At 43.0% G+C, this 25,341-nt stretch overlaps 1 protein-coding gene across 5 annotated transcripts in view; it reads left to right on the top strand.

Annotated features, from left to right (window-relative positions):
- The window catches only part of ppp1r42 (protein phosphatase 1, regulatory subunit 42), a 231,429-nt gene that overhangs the window by 106,326 nt on the left and 99,762 nt on the right, over positions 1-25,341 (top strand). For 4 of the 5 annotated variants that reach the window (XM_068030917.1, XM_068030915.1, XM_068030913.1 and 1 more), the window contains one exon: positions 16,602-16,788. In XM_068030917.1, the coding sequence (XP_067887018.1) occupies positions 16,602-16,788 (187 nt within the window). Of the gene's footprint in view, positions 1-16,601; positions 16,789-17,009; positions 17,086-25,341 lie in introns of those variants that run through there. The other variant, XM_068030916.1, reaches the window with a different exon arrangement.

The raw sequence follows: 25,341 nt of genomic DNA, 5'->3' as shown, positions 1-25,341 counted from the left end.
AGTCCATGCGGGCTCTCCACAGAGCTATGTTGTCAGCCCCACTCCCCTGCTTGATCCTCGTAGCACTGCACGTCTATTTCTCTCAGGTGGCCATCCAACTTCCTCTTGAAGTTATTGATTGCTTCCACCACTCTTGTGGGCAGCGAGTTACAGGTCATTACCACCCGCTGCGTAAAAAAGTGCGTCCTCAAATTCCTGCATCTTTTGCCCAAAACTTTCAATCTGTGTCCCCTAGTGCTTGTACCATTTGTTAATGGGAACAGCTTTTCCTTGTCTAACCTATCTAAGCCTGTCATAATCTTGTACACTTTTATTAAATCTCCCCTCAATCTCCTTTGTTCCATGGAGAACAAACCCAGCTTTTCCAACCTAACCTTGTAACTAAAATTCTACATCCCTGGAACCATTCTGGTAAATACTTCTCACCCTCTCAAGGGCCCTCATTTCCTTCCTGAAATGTGGTGACCAGAACTGGATGCAGTACTCCTGTTGGTGCCTAATCAGAGCTCTATCAAGATTCAGCATAACTTCCTGCTTTTGTGCTTAATGCTTCTATTTATGAATCCCAAGATCCCATATGCTTTACTAACCACTATCTCAATATGTCCCACCACCTCAAAGATCGATGCACATGCACCCCTGGGTCCCTCTGCACACTCTTTAGAACTGTGCCATTCAGTATATATTTCCTCTCCCTATTCCTTCTGCCAAAATGCATCACCTCACATTTATCAGTATTAAATTCCATCTGCCACCTGTTTGCCTATTCTGCTAGCATATCTATGTCCTGTTGCAGGCGGTTCATATTCTCACTGCAGCACCTCCAAGTTTGGTTTCGTCAGCAAAGTTTGAGATTCTACTCTGTATTCCAAGATCCAAGTCATTTATATGCAAAAAAAACAGTGATCCCAGCACTGATCCTTGGGGAACACCACTGTCTACCATCGTCCAGTCTGAAAAGCAACCATTTACTACGACTTGCTGTTTTCTGTCCATAAGCCAATTTTTTTTATCCAATTGGACACTGACCCTCTTATTCCATGAGCTTCAATTTTTTTTAACCAGCTTTTTATGTGGTACCTTATCAAATGCTTTCTTAAAATCCATATAAACAACATCCACTGCTTTTCCTTCATCAAGCTTCTCTGTTACTTCATCAAAAAATTCAATTAAATTTGTCAAGCACAATCTGCCTTTTACAAATCCATGCTGGCTATCTTTAATTAATTCAAACCTCTCTAAATGTCCGTTGATATTTTCCCTGATTATAGTTTTTAAAACTTTACCCACCACTGATAAACTAAGGTGGCCTGTAGTTGCTAGGACTCTTCTTACACCCTTTCTTGAATAAGGGTGTCACATTTGCCACTCTCCAATCCTCTAGCACCTCCCCCGTATCAAGGGAAGATTGGAAGATTATAGCAAGCCCTTTCACTATCTCCACCTCCACTTCCTTTAGCAACCAGGAATGCAAGCCATCTGGACCAGATGACTTATCTATCCTAAGCATAGCCAACTTTTTAGTACCTTCCCCCTCTCAATTGTTATCCTATCCATTGCCTCTACTCACTGCTTCTACTGATATTTTGTCAGCCTCCTTACTGAACACTGATACAAAATATTCATTAACTATCTTATCCTTGCCCTGTGCCTCTAAGCATATATTACCCTCTTTGTCCCTTATAGGCCCCATTCCTCCTCTTACTACTCACTTACTATTTACATGCCAGTAGAAGATCTTTGGGTTCCTTTTTATGTTGACTGCCATTCTATTTTCATATTTTCTCTTTGCCAGTCTTATTTTCCTCTTCACCTCCCCTCTCAATCTATTGTATATGGCCTGGTTCTCACCTGATGAGTTCACCTGACATGCATCATTCACCCCCTTTCTTTGTATCATCATCTTCTCTATCTCCCTCATCAACCAAGGAGCCCTGTTCTTGGTTCCCCTACCTTTCACCCTTGTTGAAATGTTCCTAGCCTGTACCTAAAGCATCTCTTCCTTAAAGGTAACCCATTGTTCCAATATAGCTCATCCTGCCAGTCTTTGGTTCCATTATGTCCTGGCTATATCCCTTCTCATTGGGTTGAAATTAGCCCTCTTCCAATCTAGACAATTCTACCTTATTTTGTTCCTTGCTTTTCTGCATTAATAGTTTAACCCTTATGATCTGATGATCACTCTTACCCATGTGCGCCCCACAGACACTTGATCCACTTGGCCCACCTCATTTCCCAGCACCAGATCCAGCAATGTCTCTTTTCCAGTTGGGCTGAGAACATACTGATCAAGGAAGTTCTCCTGAACACATTTTAGAAATTCATCCCCCTCCTTACCCTTTACTCTTAAAAAAAAAAATTATCCCAATCGATATTTGGTTAATTAATATCCCCCAATATCACCACTCTATAGTTCTTGTACATCCATGTGATTTCCCTGCAGATTTGCTTTTCTATCTCTCTCTTTCTCACTATTTGGAGGCCTATAGACCCCTAGTACTGTGACCATACCCTTTTTGCTCCTCAACTCTAACCAAATGGATTCTGTCCTTATCCTCCCTTTCCAGCACTGCAATGCCTTCCCTAATCAGGACTGCCACTTCACATCCTTTTTTTCTTACTCTATCTTTTCTGAACACTTTATATCCTTGTATATTAAGTGGCTCGTCCTCGCCACTTTTAAGCCACCTTTCTGTTATTGCCACTACATAATATTCCCATACGGCTATTTGTGCTTGTAGCTTATTCACCACACTTTGTGCATTTACACACATGCATTGTAATCCTGTCTTTGTACACCTTGTTGTCCTTCTCAGTCCACTCCCACCTAATACAGAACTACTCCCTTCTCTCATACTGTCTAACACTCTCACTCTGAACCCACCTAATACTTTGCTATTTCCTACTCTAGTGCTATCTGTCACTTCCAACTCTCAGTGTACTTTGGTGTTCCTCTCTTGTATTATCTTTTAGTTCCCACACCCCTGCCAAGTTAGTTTGAACCCTCCCCAATAGCACTAGCAAATCGCCCCACAAGGAAATTTGTGCCAGCTCTGTTCCGGTGCAACCTTTCTGGTCTGTACAGGTCCCACCTTCTCCAGAAATGATCCCAGTGCCCCAGGAATCTAAAGCCCTTGCTCCTGCACCATCTTTCCAGCCAAACATTCATCTACACTATCCTTCTATTTCTATCCTCACTTGCGCATGGTACTGGAAGTAATCCGGAGGTTACTACTTTTGAGTTCCTGCTTGACTCTTGCGCAATCCTTTGGTGTGGGCTGCGCCAGATGTCATCTTGGGCAGAGCGTTTGCATGGGTGCAGGGAACGTGTGCCAGAGGTGTGCAGAGTAGGCAGATCGTCAGCATTGTCAGCATTACATGCTGCTTTGACGCCATGCTACCATTTATGAGCTCAACAGTTCAACAAACACCCTCTCTTAAACATTCACAGCTGAATATGTGTTCAACAGCGGGAAGGACCTCTCCCACCAGCACTATTTAAACGGTTCATCAACTATTTTCAGGTTAGATGCTGATAGATTTCTATTGGCTGTTGCTGAGTTTGTTTGGTAGTTTGTTCTGTTATTTAAAGTTGCTGAAGCCTACAGGCAGCTAAATTTAAGCATTCTGCACAAACTACTTGTTCCCAAACAAGGGTGCAGTCCAAGCATCCCCTTTGGACTATAGCATGTCATGGAGAATGAGAAGAGCCGATACAGAGCAGGGCAAGCTGCTGGAACAGGGAGGGAAGAAAATCTCTCAGCAGGGGGCTATATCCTCCCAGGATGTACAAGGAACAATTCTCATACCTTAACCTCAGCGACGAACAGTGTATCAGATGACTCTACTTCACGGAGGACGTCTTCAGTGAAAATTGCCACCTGCTGCAGCCACAACCGCCATGTCCGAACAAGCAAGGATGGCTGTGAAGGTGACTGTGGTTATGAACTTTTGTGCATCTGGCTCCTTCCAAGCTGGAGTGGTGATATTTGCAAACTTCCCAGTTCGCCATTCACTGCTGTATAATGGACTTCACTCAGCAGAATATATGTCAAGATTTGTTGTGCATGCTGCACAACCTCGCCATCATGAGGGCACAGTCCTTGCCAACAGCTATACAGCAGCCAGCTAAGGAGAAGGAGGAGGAGAATGAGGAAAGGAGGAGGCAACCAACACAGCCCCTTTCTGGTCAGACTGTCAGTGATGAACTCATCAAACTGCAGTACCAATAAACGCAACCCCAATTCCCCATTCACCAATAGTCCCACACAGTCCCTTCCCTCTATTACTCACCACCTCAGTGTCCTCTTGGCAACAATGCTAAAATAAAAGCCACCACAAATAAAACATTCCAAACCATATTTATAAATCAAACCATCCAATATTGCATTCAAAGGTCAACTAATCATCATTGAGAATTCCCTTTGTGTCTGTCTTCTGTGTGCCTTTGCCTCTCCTAGTAATATCCCAATGGTTGCAGCAAGCCGGTGGAAGGCTGCTGATTTTCAGTGGGGAAAACTGCAAATGGCCTTGGAGGACAGCCTCACACAGCTGTGGCCCTAGAAGGACCGGCTTCGAACTGTGCCGTCTGTAAGACCCTCTACCTGGTCTAATTGGTTCTAGCCTTTACTCTGGTTATCAATGGCACACAACAACTTGGATACTGTTCCACTAGATGTGATACACCTTTATTAAACCACTAAGCAATAGTACATACGATAATACCAGTTGCTTAGCAGTCCTGCGAGCCAGAGTCCGTCTTGGTGGTCAATCCGCCAACGAATCCTCCATGCACGACTTCCGGATGGCTGACCACACTACCCTAACCACTGCAGCAAAAATGATCCTGTGGGCTCTTCCTTTATACCTTTTTCACTATGGCCCTGTTCCATATAAAGTAAAACCTGTTTTTAACTCCTTCAGTTGGTCTGCAATTACCTCACTGTTCTTTGGAAAAACAAGGTATATGGCTACAGACTTGGGCCTCATGTAGGAGTTTCAAGGTCCAATGCTTCAGATAACAAAGACAGTTTCTCTGTTTTGTTATTTCTAGCACTGTTACCAATCTTCAGACTGGTACAGACAACATTTTTTTTAAAGCTCTTAACGAGCAAGGCCTGGATCCTTGCCTGGATGCCAGCACTTTTGCAGTTTAATTAGTTTTGCAGACCCTGCTAATTCTGACAAGGCAATGCCATGATCAGAATTGACCAGCTTGCCTTGCGTTTTCAAGCCCACAATACAGTTCCTTAGATGTTTTCGGTCTGGGTACAACAATGCTCCATGTGTTGTCACCACGAGACGGACTCCACACACTCAGGACTCCACCACAACCATCTACATTCATTAATACAAAAGAAATGAAAGAACAGTTACATGGTTGAAAAGTGATTGTAAATTGAAAGGTAAAGTAATACATTGGCTTACACATCTCAGCTGGCTAGCTGACGGGTAACAGCAAAGGCACTGGTAGAGTGGCAGTAGTGGGAGGATGAATGTTGTCATCCTGAGAGAAAAGCAGGTTTGTGCTCCACTGCCGCTTCCTGGAGTGGCACCTCAGCAATCCTAGCAACGCCTTGAAAATTGGTATCCGCAGCTATGATGGCTCAGTCTGAGCCTACGTGGCAGCAAGCTGAGTTTGTATGTGAGAGCAGTCTGATCTTGGGTGGCAGCAAGCTGAGTTTCCATGACATCAGGCTGAGCTTGCACTGCAGCACACTGATGTTGGGTGGTTTCTGCTTGTGCTAAAACTGAGGCTGCATCATGGATGGGGTCCACAATTGTGCACGTGAACCTGGCCACAACTTCTATGCTCCAAGCATTGTGCTAAACCCTTTTTCAAGTTGGAGTCCGACTCCTCCATGCTCATTGACATTGACCACAGGCTTTCTGGCAGGCCTGCCAATACACCAAACATTTCAGTGTGCATACACATCAATCTTCTGTCGGTCACCCCAACAAAGTCTTCACCTGAATCCTCTGCAGCAGAACTCGTGTGCAATCGCACCCTCTAGCAAGCTGGTGCCTGCATTGCCCTTGTCCTCTATCCTGGCTGCAGGCCACTTGTGCCCAGTGTCTCACCACATGCAGATCCTGCCTCTAAGCTATCCTTTAAAGTACATGCAGTATCAGTATTTGAGCTGGTGGCTGCGAGTGTGAGAGTGAGTGATGGTGTTTCTTCTTCTTCATTGCCTTTCTGGTCGTCCACTTTGTTTTTCTTCTGGCATGGCCTGGCCAGCTTGCATTCTTGGGTTTCTGAAAGGAGAAAGGCTCAAAAAGATTGGTAAGGGCGGCAAAGTGGCGCAGTGGTTAGCACCGCAGCCTCACAGCTCCAGGGACCGGGGTTCGATTCCGGGTACTGCCTGTGTGGAGTTTGCAAGTTCTCCCTGTGTCTGCGTGGGTTTTCTCCGGGTGCTCCGGTTTCCTCCCACAAGCCAAAAGACTTGCAGGTTGATAGGTAAATTGGCCATTATAAATTGTCACTAGTATAGGTAGGTGGTAGGGAAATATAGGGACAGGTGGGGATGTTTGGTAGGAATGTGGGATTAGTGTAGGATTAGTATAAATGGGTGGTTGATGTTCGGCACAGACTCGGTGGGCCAAGGGGCCTGTTTCAGTGCTGTATCTCTAATCTAAAAAAAAAACTAGGGTTGTGGTGAGTGGATGAAAAGAAAGCAGGAGATACATGCTTACACCATTGCAGCTTATAAATCAGCAGAGATGATGGTATGAGGGAGAAGTGGGACGTGAGAAGGAGGATTCGGTATGCCACCAGTTAGATGCTGCTGCCTTCGGTTTAGCTCCACCTTGTTCTGCAAGAGAGGGAGGTGGTCAGTGAGTGTCATGCAATGTGTTTGGTTTTGTAACTGTCATTGTTGAATACCTGGCAATGTGTGTAAGCTGTCACACATCGGTGTGAGGCTTGCAGCAGTGCTAAGTGTGTGAGGGTGCGGTGAAGCTATGAAAGTTAGGTATTAGCCGTGATTAATAGCGATTGTTGGTAGGTGAGTCATGGGGGTATGGCGAATTGAGCAGTTTCAGAGGCTAGTGGTGCAGGTGGTGGGATTTGGCATTTGAAAAAGCATTGATTGACCTTGATCACTTGTATAAGTTCATTGAATTTCTTGCAGCACTACATCCTAGTCTTTGGGGCTAGACCTCTGGCATTACCCGCGGTGGCTACCTGGTCCCACTATCGTCACAATATCTGTCTGGAGGGCTTCCTGGCCCCCTGTGGATCGAGGACATCTCTACGGCTCTCCACCTCCTGCACCGGCCTCCTGTCCAGTGTCTCAGAACCTTGGAGCATGCTCTCTCTTGTTTTGCACCATTAGTCTTCTTGCAGGTCAGGCTCTCTTCCTAAGCCACTTCAGCATCTGCTGCAGCCAGAATGCACCTTGCCTTTGCAGACTAGCTTTAAGTACTGCAGGCTAGCTTTAACAGGTACTAGCCTCACACGAACTCGGGGCCCCTGATGAGGCATGCAGAACCTCAACAGAACGTTTAGCACTGGGCTGCATGCTACAATCATTTAAATTAGCAGGCTGTGCATAGTTTGCATGCTGCCTCCATTGGCAGAATGGGCATAGGTTAATCAAGTCCTGACTGCAGTGAATCTACCAGTTATTAAGAAAATCCAAGTGATAATAAATACAACCTATAATTAGCTTTTATAGCATCTGAACAAATTGTGATTTTTTTTAAAGAAGTGTGCCCTTATGATTTAATTTACATTGACAAAGACAAATTTATTGCCTATCCCTAGTTGTCCTGAGAAAGTGATAGGCTGCTGCCCGAACCATTGCAGTCCTTGTGGTGATGGTACTCCCATGATGGTGTTAAATAGGCAATTCCATGATATTAACCCAACAACAATGAAAGAATGGTGATTATATGTTCAATTCAGAATAGTGTGTGACATGGAGGACCACTTTTGTCCTGGATAGTGTTAAGCTTCTTGAGTTTTGTTCCAGCTGCACCCATCCATGCAATGTTGAGTATTCCATCACACTTCTGATTTGCGATGGCTTTTAACATGGATAAATATAAGGCTATACACATTGAAACAGAAACCATTGAACATATATGCAGGATGGGATGTTTGTTGACAAGATAGAAAAAAAACTTGCCTGTGATTGTTGACTGTTCACTGAAAGCAGACAGTCATGTCAAAGAGGCTAATTGTGAACTGGGATGCATTTTGACCATATTGACTGTAAGGTAAAATATCTTATCCTGATATAGATTTTTGGTGAGACCACAGTTGAATTACTGTGTGCAGTTTTGAGTACTTTGCCTTCAGAGAAGACAACAAGGATACTTCTTAAACTTGGAGCCCTAATATATGAAAGGACTCACAAGAATTAAACTTGTTTTCATTGGAGAAGAGGTGACTTAGCGGAAATATTATCCAAGCCTTTTAAATGGTGGGATGAATACTTGCGTATACGCAAGCATCTTATTTAACTTTGTGATGGAAACTACACCAGCTAAATGGAAACTTATTAATTTCGTCATATGGAACACTATTTGAACTTTTGACTGGACGTTGAAGATAATTTGTTTAAAATGACCACAGAGCTGAACAGCTAAAGCATGGTTACACGTCTGCATTCTGAGAGACAGTTGCATAGAGAGACAATGGAAATGCTCACTGATTCAATTAGCGAGATGGGTTTTGTCAATAGTGGTGATCAAAAGACATTTAGAGCCACTGACTTTGTAAGAGACAAACCTCCACCGCTGCCCCCCCCCCCCACTGAGTGTGAGTGGAGAACTTTTGAAATCAACAATCCTCACAGATGATGCTGTTTCAAACAAAGTGTTGGTCACATGATTAACCTGCTGGCCAACCTGGGGACATTTGAATTGTGCCTCACAGAAAGGTTTGGGCAGACTGCAACTGAACTCAAAGGAGAAAGCACCGCGCTGTCCCTGTCTCTCTCTCAAGCAAAGTCCCTGGGGCCCATGGAAGCAACTTAAGCCTCAAGACAGAGGACCTCTTCAGCCTTCTGGTACCAGTGAAACAAGTTTGAAAGTGTACACTGGGCCCCAGCGAGAACTGCAAGACTTAACTCCAATCAAGGACTTTACATCCAAACTAAAGACAGTAACTGACTTCTATTTACTACTCCAACCACACCTGCCCCCTTTATTCTTGCTCCCCTTCTGTATCTATTTGTGTGTGTGTTTATCTCGTATGCATTCTAGTGTGGTTGCATCACGTATTTTAGTAACTTTAAACGAGTTAGAGTGGTAAGGTTAATAAACTTGCATCCTTTTTGTTTAAACCTAAGAAAGCCTGTCTGATTGGTTCATTTACGATTACAATTAGAGACCAGTGAGTAAGCATTCACTGAGGTGGAGCTAAAACACTGCCTTTTTAAAAGTTAAACCCTGTTAACGGCCAAACTAGGAAAGGGGCCAGAGGGGAGCCTGAGACTCGTTCCTCACCCGGTCGTAACAGAAATTTGGGGGCTCATCCGAGATTGGACCCACAGACAAGCGAGAAATTGAAAGTGGGAAATCAAATTGATCCCAATCAAAAAAGAGAAAATATTTCAATACAGGTTTTCTTGTGGTTGTGTGTACTAGAATACTAACATGTCCACAACTGAAGCCAGTAACTCCCCAAGCCAGGGTGAAGTAACTTGGGATAAGTTAAAAGCACTGTCGATGGAGGAGTTAAGAAATATGGCTGAGCAGTGTGGGACCACTGTCCTTGCCAAGGCTATGAAGTCCGAACTCCTAAGACTAGTGGCCAACTATTTTTCCCTCGAATCTGAAGAATCAGAGACAGGGTTAGAAATGGACTCCAACAGGGTATTGCCAGCAAAAATACAATTGAAACAGAGGAAACTTGAATTAGAAGACAGGGAAAGAGAGACAGAAAAAGAGAGACAGGGGAAAGAAAAAGTGGGAGAACATAGAGAGAAAGAAGGACAGGAGAGAGAGAGAGCGAGAAAGAAATTTCCAGAAGGAACAGGAGGAAAGAGAGCTGAGCCAGTTTAGTTAACTAGGGGACGACAGAGTAACCCCAGTGAAAACATGGAAAATACAAGTAGTGCGGGGCTGTGTGCTGAATTTTTAAAATTTTCCCAATTAATTCCAAAATTCAATGAGGGAGATGTGGAAGCATTTTTTGTATCTTTTGAGAAATTTGCAAGGCAGTTAAAATGGCCGGCTGAGAGTTGGACTCTCCTGCTGCAAAGTAAGCTCACCGGAAAAGTCTATGAGGTTGATTCCCTGTAGCCAGCTGAGAGTTTATCAACTTATGAACTGACAAAGAGTGCTGTCCTTGGGCATATGAGCAAGCACCGGAAGCCTACCGCCAGAAGTTCTGAACCCTCAGGAAACAAGCTGATCAAATTTAGTTAGAGTTGGAGAGAAGTAAGCAGCTGGCTTTTGACCAGTGGCTGAGGGCTCTTGAAGTGCAGCCCAGCCATGAAAACCTGAGAGAGATAATTCTGCTCAAGGAATTTAAAAACTCTCTCCCCCCTCTCCATGTGGAGGAAGAAAAAGTACATAGAGTGAGGCAAGCCACAGTTCTGGCTGATGTGTTTGTTCTAATATACAAGTTAGTTCCTCAGGGGAAAACCTTTCCTAGTCATCCCCACAAATCTGAAAAGGACAAAGCGTGGGAAGGTGATAGGAGCCCAAGCAGTCTTGGAAGAGAAAGAAAAGCAGGACACACAGGGGGCCCTCCTCCAGCCAAAAAGGATAATGCTGTAAGTAGGAGTGAGAACTGGAGGCCTGTGTGCTTCCATTGTAATAAGGCAGGTCACCTCAGAGCTGACTGCTGAAAAGTATGGGGAAAGCCTGTCGGGTTAATCAGGGCACACCCGCTCAGTGAAGGAGAAGGGACCCTGATGGAAAGCGCAGCAGAACAAGCTGTGGCTTTGACTGCAGCAGCAGTGACCCAGAAAAAATACTGCTGTGGGTGCAGGAAAATTTAATGAGATCCCTGAAGGTTATCAGGATTTTGTGTCTGAAGGGAGAGTAACCCCATACCCCTCAAGTGGGGTCGTCAAGCCCTTAGTAATCATCAGGGATACAGGGGCCACGAGATCCCTTTTGCTGGGAAAAGGCCTGACCTTTCCCCCAGAGAGTGCAGTAAATTCCAGAATGGTGGTGAATGGTATTGGAGGACAGTGTACCTTTACAGCAGGTGCACTTAAGAGTGCAATCTAGTTTTGGGACCGGTGACTTTGGGAATTGTCCCTAGTTTGCCTGTGGACGGGGTTGACCTCCTAGGTAATGATCTGGCAGGGGCGAAGGTGGTAGCTTCCCTAGTAGTGAAAGAGAGACCGAAGGACGTCAGAGAGACAGGGCGGTGGCAGTTCCCCTGAATGTGTAGTGAATCGGGCCATGACCAAACCAGCTTCCCCAGAGGAGACTGAATTGGCACTGCAGACAGATGACCATGAAATTTGTTTGTCTGAAACTTTCTTTGGAAAGTTAGAGGACCCAGGGAATGGATGAAACAGATCTTCCCTAGATGAGGCTCAGCAAGCCGACCAAATGTTGAGAAAGTTAGCACAGGCTGCCCAGACTGAAATTGAAGCAAAGGGAGTCCCTGATTGCTACTATTTAAAGAATGAGGTATTGATGAGGAAATGGGGTTCTTCTCACAGACCTAAGGGCAAACAATGGGCAATGATTCACCATTTAGTGGTGCCGCAGAGGTACCGAAGAGAAATATTAAGAAAGGCCCATGAGTTGACAATGGCTGTACATGTCGGTATACGAGAAAAACAAAGCCCGTATAAGACAGCAGATTGACTGGCCACAACTCCGCAAAGATGTGGTTGAGTACTGTAGGAGTTATAACAATATTAGGCAGGAACTGAAGAATTTAGATTGGGGGCGGCTGTTTGAGGGTAAATCAACATCTGACATGTGGGAGTCTTTCAAACGTCAGCTGATTAGAATCCAAGACCAGCATGTTCCTGTGAGGAAGAAAGACAAGTTTGGCAAGTTTTGAGAAGTTTGGATAACGCGAGATATTGTGAGCCTAGTCAAAAAGAAAAAGGAAGCATTTGTAAGGGCTGGAAGGCTAGGAACAGACGAAGCCCTTGAGGAATATAAAGACAGTAGGAAGGAACTTAAGCAAGGAGTCAGGAGGGCTAAAAGGGGTCATGAAAAGTCATTGGCAAACAGGATTAAGGAAAATCCCAAGGCTTTTTATACATACATAAAGAGCAAGAGGGTAACCAGGGAAAGGGTTGGCCCACTCAAGGACAGAGATGGGAATCTATGTGTGGAGCCAGGGCAAATGGGCGAGGTGCTAAATGAGTACTTTGCATCAGTATTCACCAAAGAGAAGGACTTGGTGGATGAAGAGCCTAGGAAGGGAGTGCAGATAGTCTCAGTCATCTCATTATCAAAAAGGAGGAGGTGTTGGGTGTCCTGCAAAGCATTAAGGTAGATAAGTCCCCAGGGCCTGATGGGATCTACCCTAGAATACGGAGGGAGGCAAGGGAGGAAATTGCTGGGGCCTTGACAGAAATCTTTGCATCCTCATTGGCTACAGGTGAGGTCCCAGAGGACTGGAGAATAGCCAATGTTGTTCCTTTGTTTAAGAAGGGTGGCAAGGATAATCCAGGAAATTATAGGCCGGTGAGCCTTACGTCAGTGGTAGGGAAACTATTAGTTATTCGGGACAGGATTTACTCCAATTTGGAAACAAACAAACTTATTAGCGAGAAACAGCATGGTTTTGTGAAGGGGAGGTCGTGTCTTACTAATTTGATTGAGTTTTTTGAGGAAGTGACGAAGATGATTGATGAAGGAAGGGCAGTGGATGTTATCTATAAGGACGTTAGTAAAGCCTTTGACAAGGTCCCGCATGGCAGACTGGTACAAAAGGTGAAGTAACACGGGATCAGAGGTGAGCTGGCAAGATGGATACAGAACTGGTTCGGTCATAGAAGACAGAGGGTATCAGTGGATGGGTGTTTTTCTGAATGGAGGGATGTGACTAGTGGTGTTCCGCAGGGATCAGTGCTGGGACCTTTGCTGTTTGTAGTATATATAAATGATTTGGAGGAAAATGTAGCTGGTCTGATTAGTACGTTTGCGGACGACACAAAGGTTGGTGGTATTGCGGATAATGATGAGGATTGTCAGAGGATACAGCAGGGTATAGTTCGGTTGGAGACTTGGGCAGAAAAATGGCAGATGGCGTTTAATCCGGACAAATGTGAGGTAATGCATTTTGGAAGGTCTAATGCAGGTGGGAGGTATACAGTAAATGGCAGAACCCTTAGGAGTATTGACAGGCAGAGAGATCTGGGCGTACAGGTCCACAGTGGCAACGCAGGTGGATAAGGTAGTCAAGAAGGCATACGGCATGCTTGCCTTCATCGGTCGGGGCATAGAGTATAAAAATTGGCAAGTGATGTTGCAGCTGTACAGAACCTTAGTTAGGCCACACTTAGAATATTGCGTGCAATTCTGGTCGCCACACTACCAGAAGGAAGTGGAGGCTTTGGAGAGAGTACAGAGGAGGTTTACCAGGGTGTTGCCTGGTCTGGAGGGCATTAGCTTTGAAGAGAGGTTGGAAAAACTCGGATTGTTTTCACTGGAACAACGGAGGTGGAGGGGCGACATGATAGAGGTTTACAAAGTTATGAGCGGCAAGGACAGAGTGGATAGTCAGAAGCTTTTTCCCAGGGTGGAAGAGTCAGTTACTAGGGGACATAGGTTTAAGGTATGAGGGGCAAAGTTTAGAGGGGATGTGCGAGGCAAGTTTTTTTTACACAGAGGGTGGTGAGTGCCTGGAACTTGCTGCCGGGGAGGTGGTGGAAGCAGATACGATAGCGACGTTTAAGAGACATCTTGACAAATACATGAATAGGAAGGGAATAGAGGGATATGGGCCCCTGAAGTGCAGAAGGTTTTAGTTTACGCAGGCATCAAGATCGGCGCAGGCTTGGAGGGCCGAATGGCCTGTTCCTGTGCTGTACTGTTCTTTGTTCTTTGAGTTGCCACATGTGCCAGGTTGAGGGGAAACCCCAACCTGTAGTGAAAGCTGCACCCCAAATTCCTGTATCGGCTTTTGGGAAATCCTCCAGCAGAGGGCTGGTGAATTGTAAGGAACCCCTGCCGAGAACAAAAGGGGACAGACTGGCACAGTCTGGCGAAAAGTTAGAGAGGAAAGGGGAAAAAGGGACAACGAGGACAGGTTAAAGGAGGTCCGGGAGGATTCCCAAATGAAAACCCCTACTGTCTGGTCAACCAACCCCAAAATGTTGCAAAAATTGGACCCTACATGCTCCTGTGTAATTGCAGACACCAGAAACACCCCACCAGAGTTGCTAACAGCATTTACAGAAAACTGCAGGGACAAAGAAAGTCCCCAAGACGGCAGAGAAACCGTGAGGGTGATGCATCACCTAGTCAAAGCACCGCAGGGGAGTGCAGTAGAATCTGGACAAATATCTGCAAGCAGGAATGTCCCAGTGGACAAAGGGAAGATTAGCAAAGAATCCAGGAGAAAGTCAGGAGAAAAGGGAACCAACAATACCCTGCAGTGAACAGCACTTGCATGACTCACCAGAGCACTGAAAGTGAGGTCAGAGTGGATCCACCCACTGCCGCCTCCCATGATCAAAGCTCCAAACCAGGGCTAATTCAACCTAACCATCCCCCTGCCAACCCCAACAGGAACAAAGGCACCCTAAACAATCATGGAAATGTGAAAACTTCAAACCTCCCCAAAAATCAGATGCAAATTGGGATCCCATTCCCAACATATTGCAGGCTGATAGTGAAGAAACTTTAAACCCCTTGGGCAACACATTACTATCTCAGATCCACCTCAAGGGCAAAGGGGCAGTCCAAAGCAGCACTACTGCAAGGAAAGACAGGCTGAAACAATTTTAAGATTTCTTAATGAATGAGAATGAATTAGAGAAATGCACGTATGCTTTCCTGTACTTTCTCTTCCTTATACTTTATAACGAAATCCTCCCCCACATTTCATTCGGCGAGAGGTGGAGGTGTGACGGAAACTACACGAGCCAAACGGAAACATATTAATTTCGTCATATGGAACACACTTTGAACTTTTTACTGGACATTGAATATCCCTTGTTGAAAAAGACCACAGAGCTGAACAGCTAAAACATGGCTGCACGTTTGCATTCTGAGAGACAGTTGCATAGAGAAACAATGGGAGTGCTCACTGATTCAGTTAGCGAGATGGGTTTTGTCAATAGTGGTGATCAAAAAATATTGAGAGCCACTGACTTTGTAAGAGACAAAACTCCACCCCCCTCCCCCCACTGAGTGTGACTGAAGAACTTTTGAAATCCACAATCCTGCAGACAATGCTGTTTCAAACAAAGAGTTGGTCACATGATTAACCTGCTGGCCAACCTGGGGACTTTTTGAATTGTGCCTCACAGAAAGGTTTTGGGGCAGACTGCAACTTAACTCAAAGGAGAAAGCACCACTCTCTCCCTGTCTCTCTCTCAAGCAAAGTCCCAGGGACTTATGGAAGCAACTTAAGCCTCAAGACAGAGGACCTCTTCAGCCTTCTGGTACCAGCGAAACAAGTTTGAAAGTGTGCACTGGGCCCCAGCGAGAACTGCAAGACTTAACTCCAATCAAGGACTTTACATCCAAACTAAAGACAGTACCTGAATTCCATTTACTACTCCAACCCCCCCCCCTCATCTTTATTCGTTCTTCCCCCGTAACTATTTGTGTGTGTGTGTTTATCTCATATGTATGTTAGTGGGATTGTGTTCTGTATTTTAGTAACTTTAACTGAGTTAAAGTCCTGACAGCCCCCCATTTTACTTTCATTTTTAGTTGTTTTTTCTTTTTTTCTTTTTTCCTTTTTTCTTTTTTACATTTTTTACAACTTTTTTTGCATTTATTTCATTTCATCTTAGTTTGTTCAGTTTGCTTACGCACTGTTTTTTTTCATGTCTGCACTTGCTGCTGTTCAATATTCAGTCCGTTAACACCTTTTCTGTACTAATGCTTTGTCTTTCAACACACCATTAACATATTGTTTGCCTTTGCTCCATGACCTTTTGGTCAGCTATGTGGCCTTGTCCAATCTACACCTTCTCCTTTGTTATCTCTTGCCCCACCCCCACCTCACTTGCTTATAACCTGTGACATTTTTAATATTTGTCAGTTCTGAAGAAGGGTCACTGACCCGAAACGTTAAGATCATGATAATGTTGGACTAAGAAAAGCAACTGGATTAGAATGTATAAAATAAAATGTAAGATTAATATTCTGTTAGAATAGAGATAATTTGTGTATAGGAGGATTCAATAGTTCATGGTATGGATTGTTCAAACACTGTTGAAGGACTGGACTTTATGAGCTAAATTGTCTTTTATAAATGTATATGTGCTTATTGTGTTGAGGTGCTGTACATATATTGGTAAAACGGGAATAGATTAAGTTGAATATACTATGGATTTGTTGATTTGAAGTAGACAAGCCAATGCTGATTTCTGTGAACTGACACACTCATGTAAGTTGCGAAAAGAAGAATATGTTGTAAAAAATGTCTTAATTTTTGTCATCTTCTGTTGATCAAAAATAAGTTAATCTATTTTCTCTTTTTCTACAAGATCATCCACAAATAATTCAGCACCATGCATCTAGAAACTATACCTCTCCTGGTATTCGTAGATTCAGGAAACCTGTTGATTTTCTTATGAAGACTCTGAACCTTGCAGACTCTGCAGATGATGGAAAAGGTGCTTTACCACCAGCACTCGAATCTAAGGGTATGGGTGATGGTACAGAAGGAATCGGGTAAGGTCCCAATGTCTTCTAAAATGTGCAAAATATGCAACAATGAAAATTAATTTGGTAGAAATCAATCCAGCATCTCTGTAACATCCAGTTCTAATATGTTATATGGTCAGCCCCTTGCGCTAGAATTATTTAGGTTAATGTTTCTTGCTAGATAGGTCCAAGTGCGATAAAACTAAAATTGTATTAATCCATTCTAATATTCTTTAATTTTAATGTAGGTTTCCTAAATAAAAGCTTTGAAATTTGTCAGGCAGACCCCCTAGCAACCAAGACTGAGGCACCCATTATTTCGCCACATGAACATTAAAACTTAAAATTGCAAGCCTTTGACTGGAAAGCCATTTTTGTATAGTAACTAGCAGTGTTGGAACAAAAGGGACCCTGTCGTTGCTTCCCCAATACACAGGAGAAGTGGTCAAACCAGTTTTAGTCACATGACTAGCTGGCTGGAGTTTTTTGAATTTGAACTTCCAGCAAAGGATTTGAACTGAGACAAAGCCATGTGCTCATGGAGTAAAGATCTCTCCTGGAACTGAAGCAAGAAGACCTCTCTCCTGCCTGCTTCCATATCCTTCCCACCGAACTGACTTGTGAAAACACGTGAAACTCAAAGAGAAAAGTTTCCTACGTGAAGACTACTGAGCACCAACGGAAAGCAAGACCACTTCCAAAAGGACTCCAGTGAGCTCGAAGCACCGTAACAATATATTGCCTCAATCCCCTCTCTACTATATTTTCCTCTTTTTTCTGTTCCTTTCTGCATGTGTATATCGCGTGTGCATGTTAGCATGGGTGCATTGTATATCCGTTGGCGTGAACCGTATTAGTGTTTAAGTTTAAGGTTTAATAAATTTAATTTTTCTTCTTTAAACCACAGAAAGCCTGTTTGTGCTCATTTCTTTGCTTTATATAATTGGAAAGTTGTAAACAAGGATTCACAAAAGGGGAGCTCAAAACACAGTGTGTTTAAAATTAAACCCTGTTACAATATGTCAAGGTGAAGATAGTAACAGACCCCTAGACACCTTTTGCACCTGGTCGTAACAAATTTGAAAAGAAATACAGAGACATTTTTGATGTGGTTTGATTTTAATATTCAGTCAACTGAGGACCTGCTGCTAGGACTGCAGATTTATGTTTAGAATTTAATAACTGAATATAATGGGCTAAATTTTACAGACCCTCCCCCCCGCCTCCCCCCCCCCTTGATGTCGGGGGTCGTGGCAGGGGGGCCAGAAATGCCTCCGCGAGCGGCCCGCTATGGATTTCGACGCCGGGAAGGCCCGGCCCCATATTGCCGGTGGCGGGGAGGCCTCGTTGTGCAATCCCCAACCCCACCCCGCTGCTTGACGACAGGAGCCCTATTTCAATATGTAAATTAATGTAATTACATGAACTAATGACCATCGCGCTCCCACTGTCCATCCCAGACCAATATTGGTGCCGGTGGCCGGCACTCCTGTACCTTCAGATCCCTGTCCAGGGATCCGAGGCAGAACACTGGTGGGGAGGGGGGAGCAGGTAAGTTATCCAGTGCGGGAGGCAGGGGAGCGGGGTCAAACTCATCTGATTGGTGTAGGGGATGGTGGGAAGGGTTACAGTGCACAGTTTATGAACTTTGGTGGGGGGGGGTGGGTGAGGAGGTCAGGTGGGTAGGGGAAGTGTTTTGAGGGGGGGGAGAGGGCAAGTAATGCATTGCATGGTTATTGGGTGGGGGGGAGGGGGCACATTAAATATTTTAAAAATTGTTTGTTACCTCATCGGGATGAGTGGTCCACCCTGGCCATTTAAATGAGCCGCCATGCTAAATAACGTGGCGGCTCCACGACGTGCAGTTCGTGTGGGTGGACTGCCATTGTTTACGTCCACTGCCATGATCGGCAGCGGCACCATAAATTTTAGCCCAATGGCTCTGAAATTCTGTAGAGGCTCTTCAGGTCTTCATTATAATTTAATTGGGGGAATCTAAGATTCTCCCACTAAAGTTATAGCAGGTCACCAGGAGAAACCCCATTTTCAGACACAATGGGCGGCACAGTGGCGCAGTGGTTAGCACCACAGCCTCACAGCTCCAGGGACCCGGGTTCGATTCTGGGTACTGCCTGTGCGGAGTTTACAAGTTCTCCCTGTGACCGCGTGGGTTTTCGCCGGGTGCTCCGGTTTCCTCCCACAGCCAATGACTTGCAGGTGATAGGTAAATTGGCTGTTGTAAATTGCCCCTAGTGTAGGTAGGTGGTAGGGAATATGAGATTACTGTAGGGTTAGTATGAATGGGTGGTTGTTGGTCAGCACAGACTCGGTGGGCCGAAGGGCCTGTTTCAGTGCTGTATCTCTAAATAAAATAAAATAAAAATAAAATGGGTCTAATTTATTTAGAATAAAACAGTTATGGGTCAACATAACATTAAATAATTCAATTTTGTATTGGAATATCTAGTTTTTCTTAGCTAAACAATGCACACTGTAGTAATTCCCAGCATATTAGGAGTCTAATATACAGGTGTTCTTTGGATATTGTCTCTTGTTTATCTATTTGGAAACTGTTTATTACTAAGATCAGTTAATGCACATCAAGCCACAAATGGACATTATGACAATTTGTATTACTCCTAAAGTGATAAGAAAATAAGTTTTTCTCTGAATTGAAGAAGATTATTAATATAGTTTTATCCTTGTCAAAGTCTAGTTAGTATTCTACTTCACAAGTGTTGAACAAAAGCTTCCACAATTTCGTAAAAGAGGCACTGAATGTTAAAATCAATTTCATGTTAATCTGTGGTGTACCTGCTCTTTATTGTCCTGTCTGCAAGTTACCCATATAGTTAAAAATAATCAATGGAAGTGATAGGTTCTGAAAAAAAACCCTGTAGTTTTTCTTTCATATGTGAATGCTAAAATTCTTTGCTAATTTATGCGTGAGACTGATAATTTGCATTAATTTATGAGGTAAAGGGAGCAATTGCTACCTATCTTTAAATATAATCTCTCCATAATGTATATATTTTGTGTTAATAGAAAACTGGAATTCATATTTATGGAGATATCAATTTTATATCATGAAACCAAATTCTTAATACATTGGTTGCATGTTTTTGCTCAGAATCTTATTTTAGATTAGGTAACTGTCTTGATTACATGTTCAGTGTGGAATGCGGTATGCCCAACTTTAGTCCTGTTTTAATCAACTTTGCATTGATGTATGTCTTTGACCTTTTGACAACTAGTCGCTTTAGATGGTTCAGTAAGAAAATGTAAACATTAGTTTGTTCCTTACATCAAGAATGTTTGGTTGGGTGAGGGTGAAATGGAAAAGATTAATATGTACTTAATGAAGTTTGGAAAATTGAGAGTACAATTAAATAATTGTATGAATAATAGTAGTTAAAAACAGGTTTTACTTAAATACTTATTTCCTTCCTTTTAGCCCCCCCATCAATAAGATTGATGAATAGCCTACTGTTTGTAACTTCCAATCCAGTCTCAAAGTTTTTTTTCCCAGCAAATAAACAACATTTTCTTTTCTGTTAATGACCTAAAGGTTGTATCATTAAAGGAAAAAAGTAGACTTTCCGTCTCGGACCAAGAATTTTTTAAAAAAAGTTTTGTTCACTGACATTTCATAACAGAGGTCTGCCTTGCTTGATTAATTTTGGTCATGCCTCCTGAGGGGAAGAAATGAATTGAATTTTCCTTCTGGCTGTTAGGTTTGTGGATTTTATTCACTGAAATAGTGGTTGTTCATACAAAAAAATTCACAATTTCTGCAGTCAGTGTATAATTCATCATATTTGGAATTCAGATAAATACAATTTTTTAGATTAACTTATTTTGCTTTAAGCAATATAGACATTCTATTCAAGTTGCATGATTTACATTTGTTAAAGTAGTATTATAATCAATTACAGATAAGTGAATAATGATTTTCTACAAAATTGCATCGAGCTTCAGTTATTGACAGTGTTTGTCAAGGAAAAATGATGCATGTAATAAGTCTGCCATATATATATGATGGCTAACTGTACATTTCTAGAAATCAATTTAGAAAATGGGGAAAACCAGTATAGATATGTCAAAGCCCCACACAGAATAGAGTTGCACAATATCTTGACAATTTCAAAGGCATTGGAAAAATAACTAAGCCTGATATATTTCATTCTTTTCATACTATAGTTTTAAAATAGTCAGGTATTAGATGAAAGATTGTTGAGCTAATGAAAGTTATGAAATATATCCCATGGGAGAGGATGATGTAATTTGTCCTGTAAGCATAGTAAATTTGTGGTCTGAATCGAAAATGGCTGTAGACAGAGATGATTCAAATTTGAATTTCGATTTATTTAACAGAAAAATTAATGTATCAGTGAGTTATCCATAGTAAAATATCCTTGTTTGCCACTACTATGAGGATATTGTTTTTAATATCACACTGTTCCTCATCACAGTGAACCAGTTCTCCTTTCCTTCAGTGGTTAGTGTACTTCATTCATTTATTCTCTCCAGGGATATCAAACTATGGGCCTCAACATCTCCCGTAATACTCTTCCTCCAAAAATGCCAACAAAAGCAATTTATATTTGTGTAGCACCTTTTACTTACAAAAATGTTCGAAAGCACTTCAGAGAGGAGAAAATGAACCTTTACAGATGGGGTTGGATCTGACCTCTTGCACATACATATTTTTCATTACTCCACCATTGGTGACCGTGCTTAGAGTTGCTTAGGGCCTTCGGCTTTGAATGTCCCTCCTTAACCACTCTGGCTGTCTAATTCTCTCTCTCTGTCTTCTTTTAAGATGTTCTTTAAATCCTACTTCTTTGACGAAACTTTTCATCACCCTAATAACTTCTTAAGATCAGGCAGCATCTGTGGAGAAAAGGAACAAAGTTAACAATGCAGATCCATCAGAACGATGAAAGCATGGCTTTGCTGCTGAGTATTTGCAGCATTTTCTGTTTTTATTTCAGATTTCCAGCATCCACAGTATTTTGCTTTTCTGATGTCTTCTTATGTGGTTCGGTGTCACATTTTGTTTGATAATGCTTCTGTGAAGGGCCTTGGGACATTTTACTATTTTAAAGGTGTTATATAAATGCAAGTTCTTGTTGGAACTGAAACTTTGGTTAAAGATTCTCTTCAGAGAGCTCAAGGAGAGATAAAGTGCTACAGTATAGAGAAGTCAAAGCAGGCCTTTGCAACTTTAACCAGGTTGTTTTTTGTGCTCTGGGAAGGTGGAAATAGGATTGAAAAGTTCAAAGAAAGGTGAGTACTCAGCTGGGAGGCAATGTCATGTTTAAGGAGCTTAGATAAGATTGGGTGTACTTGGTCGTAGGCATTTGGGTCAAAGGGCAGCATTTTGAGTGCACAGTGATGGTGGTTTTGAAAGGAAGAGGGAGCCATTGAACAACGTTGGTGAGCAATAGGGCCAGGAAAGGTAGTTGAGAGGTCAGGATTTGCATGGGAAGCAAATCAAGGAGGCAGAAGGCTGGTCTTGTAGAAAAGAAAGGCTTGGACGGTGCAGGAATTGCAGAGAAGTTGCAAAGTGATGGATGGACAATGTTAGCATGAATATGGTGTTGGGAGATGATCGCTGGAGGAGCAGAAGGAGATAGCTACGCAGATGATTTTGTGTCAAGGAAATCTATGAACTCACACAGTGTTAGAGTTGATTATGGAAGGGTCAGAGGGAAGAAAGGCCATTTTTCATACATAGATAAATGGAATTGTAGCTTGTTCTTGCCTTCCAGGATGATTCTGGAGTAATAGGAGCATTTGGGCATAAAGAGGGCAGTGTGGTAGGTCTTGGTATGGTCCAGACAAATTTTACAGCAGACAAGAAGACCTGTGTGCTCTACAGTTTATGACTCATAATGTTAAGGATGTAAAAGTGTAATCTGTACTCAGAGCAACAACTGAAAGGAAGATAGTGAGTGTTTTAGTATGGACAGGAGCGTTGAAACAAGAAATGAGAGAAATGTTTACCAGGCCAATAGTGGCAGCATTGTGATGACGGTGCAGGGTTAAGGAAAGGGTAGCGAGGAGATCAAGAATGAATTGATGAAGCTGAATGGAGCAGTTTTTTCAAGAGTGAAGGGCAGTCATGTTTCAGGTTAACGGAGATTTGGATGATAAGCAAGATAAGGAAGTGATCGGAGATAGCTGTGTGTGATCAAATCCTTGGAGGTGGTGAGGCCACTGGATACTGAGGCTGAGAGAGTGGCCATGGGTGTCAGTGAGGGAGTTGTTGTGAACGGTGAGATTAAGGGGGGTATGAGGGTGGAGAAGTCAGAAGCAAGAAGAATTAAAGTGGAGGTTGAAATTAATAAGTGTTTCTAATCACTTGGTGCACAGTCTGAAAGGGGAGAAAAAATGTAAAATCTCAGTAAGCGACTTGGGAGGGCAGTAAAGGACAAGGACTTTGAATGAAAAGTGGGGAGATGGATGGAGGGTGAGATGCTTGAATAAAGGAAAGGTGCCTGAGGATTATAGGGGAGAGCCAAAAGTGGGACTTAGTGATGAAGCTCCCATTGATATGGCAGGAGATTAGGTGGGGCACATGGTGGTATGTAGTCTGTCAATCTACCGAGTTTTTATAATGAAGGCTAACTACACATCATCAGGGATAGGCACTGACATGTTGCACAACAGACATTTGACAAAATTATTGACTCAGCCACGGACATGGGAGCGATTAATCTACATATGAAATATATAGCCACTCTAATGCCATCATTAAACGTCCAATTAGTCCAATTCAAAACATATTTCGTCCTATAAATAAAGTAGTTAAGCCAACAAACAACACTGGAGAGCAGCACAACTGTATTGGCTAGCTAGCAAGAAAAATAGTATGCAATGCAAATGTGAATTACTTTTGTTGACAGAATAGGGGTGGTAGATGGACCTTATCAGATGACCTCTGTGGATTCACAGACAAACATAAGAATTAGGAGCAGAAGTAGGCCATTTGGCCCTCTAGGCTGCTCCACCATTCAAAAAGATCATGGCTGATCTGTTTGTGTCTGGAATTCCACACTCCCATCTACCCCAGATAACCTTTGATTCCCTTGCCTAACACTGTGTCATTCAATAAACCATGAAACTCGAGGAGAATTTTGTTATTGTGGTTATTGTTAATGATGGTTTCTGACATGGTGATTGAAACATAATAAGTTTTTACTGCCTTCCTTAACAGTTTTTAAAACTGCAAATGCAGCATGGATTTTGTTAAGGAATTGTTGACAGTTCATTAAAGCTATCCGTTATCTTGGATTTACTAATTATTGTATATGGGTCAGCAGCATCCCATTTTCGCCAATATCACTCAGTCCCCTTACATTGTACTCTTGTATTCATCAGGAATTTGGGTGGCGCAGTGGTTAACACCGCAGCCTCACAGCTCCAGGGACCCGGGTTCAATTCTGGGTACTGCCTGTGCGGAGTTTGCAAGTTCTCTCTGTGACCACGTGGGTTTTTGCCGGGTGCTCCGGTTTCCTCCCACAGCCAAAGACTTGCAGGTGATAGGTAAATTGGCCGTTGAAAATTGCCCCTAGTGTAGGTAGGTGATAGGGAATATGGGATTACTGTAGGGTTAGTATAAATGGGTGGTTGTTGGTCGGCACAGACTCGGTGGGCCGAAGGGCCCATTTCAGTGCTGTATCTCTAAATAAAATAAAAAATAAAAATAAAATAAATAAAATAAAATAGATTTATGGTGTTGACTCCTTGGATTTTCTTTCCTGTTTTCCCCTCAATACAAGTTCTGGAACAATGTGATTCCAAATAGATCACAGCGGAATTGTGACATTTATATAGAAGCAAAAGTCCGGCAACTTTCAACGTCACTGAGCTTGTGTCCCAAGTGAAAGTAATGCGTGCCAGAGCATAGAAGTCGGGACATTCTCTAAGTGACTTTTGCCATTTTAAAATGAGTTTACATAACACAAGCCTTTTAACGAGGTTATTTTAACACAGGGTTAAAGACTTGGAACACAGGTGTCCAATCTTTACCCGTGGGAGGCTACATTACACTTTTTGTCTTACATCGGGGACCGATGAGACAATTTCGGAAAGATAAAGACATTAAAAATGTATCTTCTTAGTAATCAAGACAACAACAAATGCGCATTTTTGTGAGGAACCTTTAAATGAGCAGATTAATTTATTGACTTACTTTCACGTCACTATGTAGGACACTGATACAGTGAGATGCCTGGCATTTTTTTTGCTTGCACAAGCAGTCAATGTTACCCCACACACTTGTTGAAACGATGTGGAGCATTCCGGATAGATGTCAATCTGTCATGTGTGATCTTGATTGCTCTCCCTCCTCTCTCTCTCTGTCAGTCTCTCTCCCCCTCCCTCTCTGTGTCCTTCCTCTCTGTGTCCTCCATCCTTCTCTGTGTTGTCCCCCTTATCTGTGTCGTCCCCTTCTCTGTGTCATTCCCCCCTTGTCATCCCCGCTCTCTGTGTCCCCTCTCTCTCTCTCTCTCTCTTTTTCTCTATGCTCCCTCCTTTCACGCTCACTTCCCCCTCCCTTTCTATTCTCCTGCA

Source organism: Heterodontus francisci, chromosome 5 (genome assembly GCF_036365525.1).
Source record: "Heterodontus francisci isolate sHetFra1 chromosome 5, sHetFra1.hap1, whole genome shotgun sequence".
In the NCBI taxonomy this organism is placed as follows: Eukaryota; Metazoa; Chordata; class Chondrichthyes; order Heterodontiformes; family Heterodontidae; genus Heterodontus; species Heterodontus francisci.
Note: the sequence above shows the minus strand (reverse complement) of the source record. Positions and strands in the feature narration are given on the sequence as shown.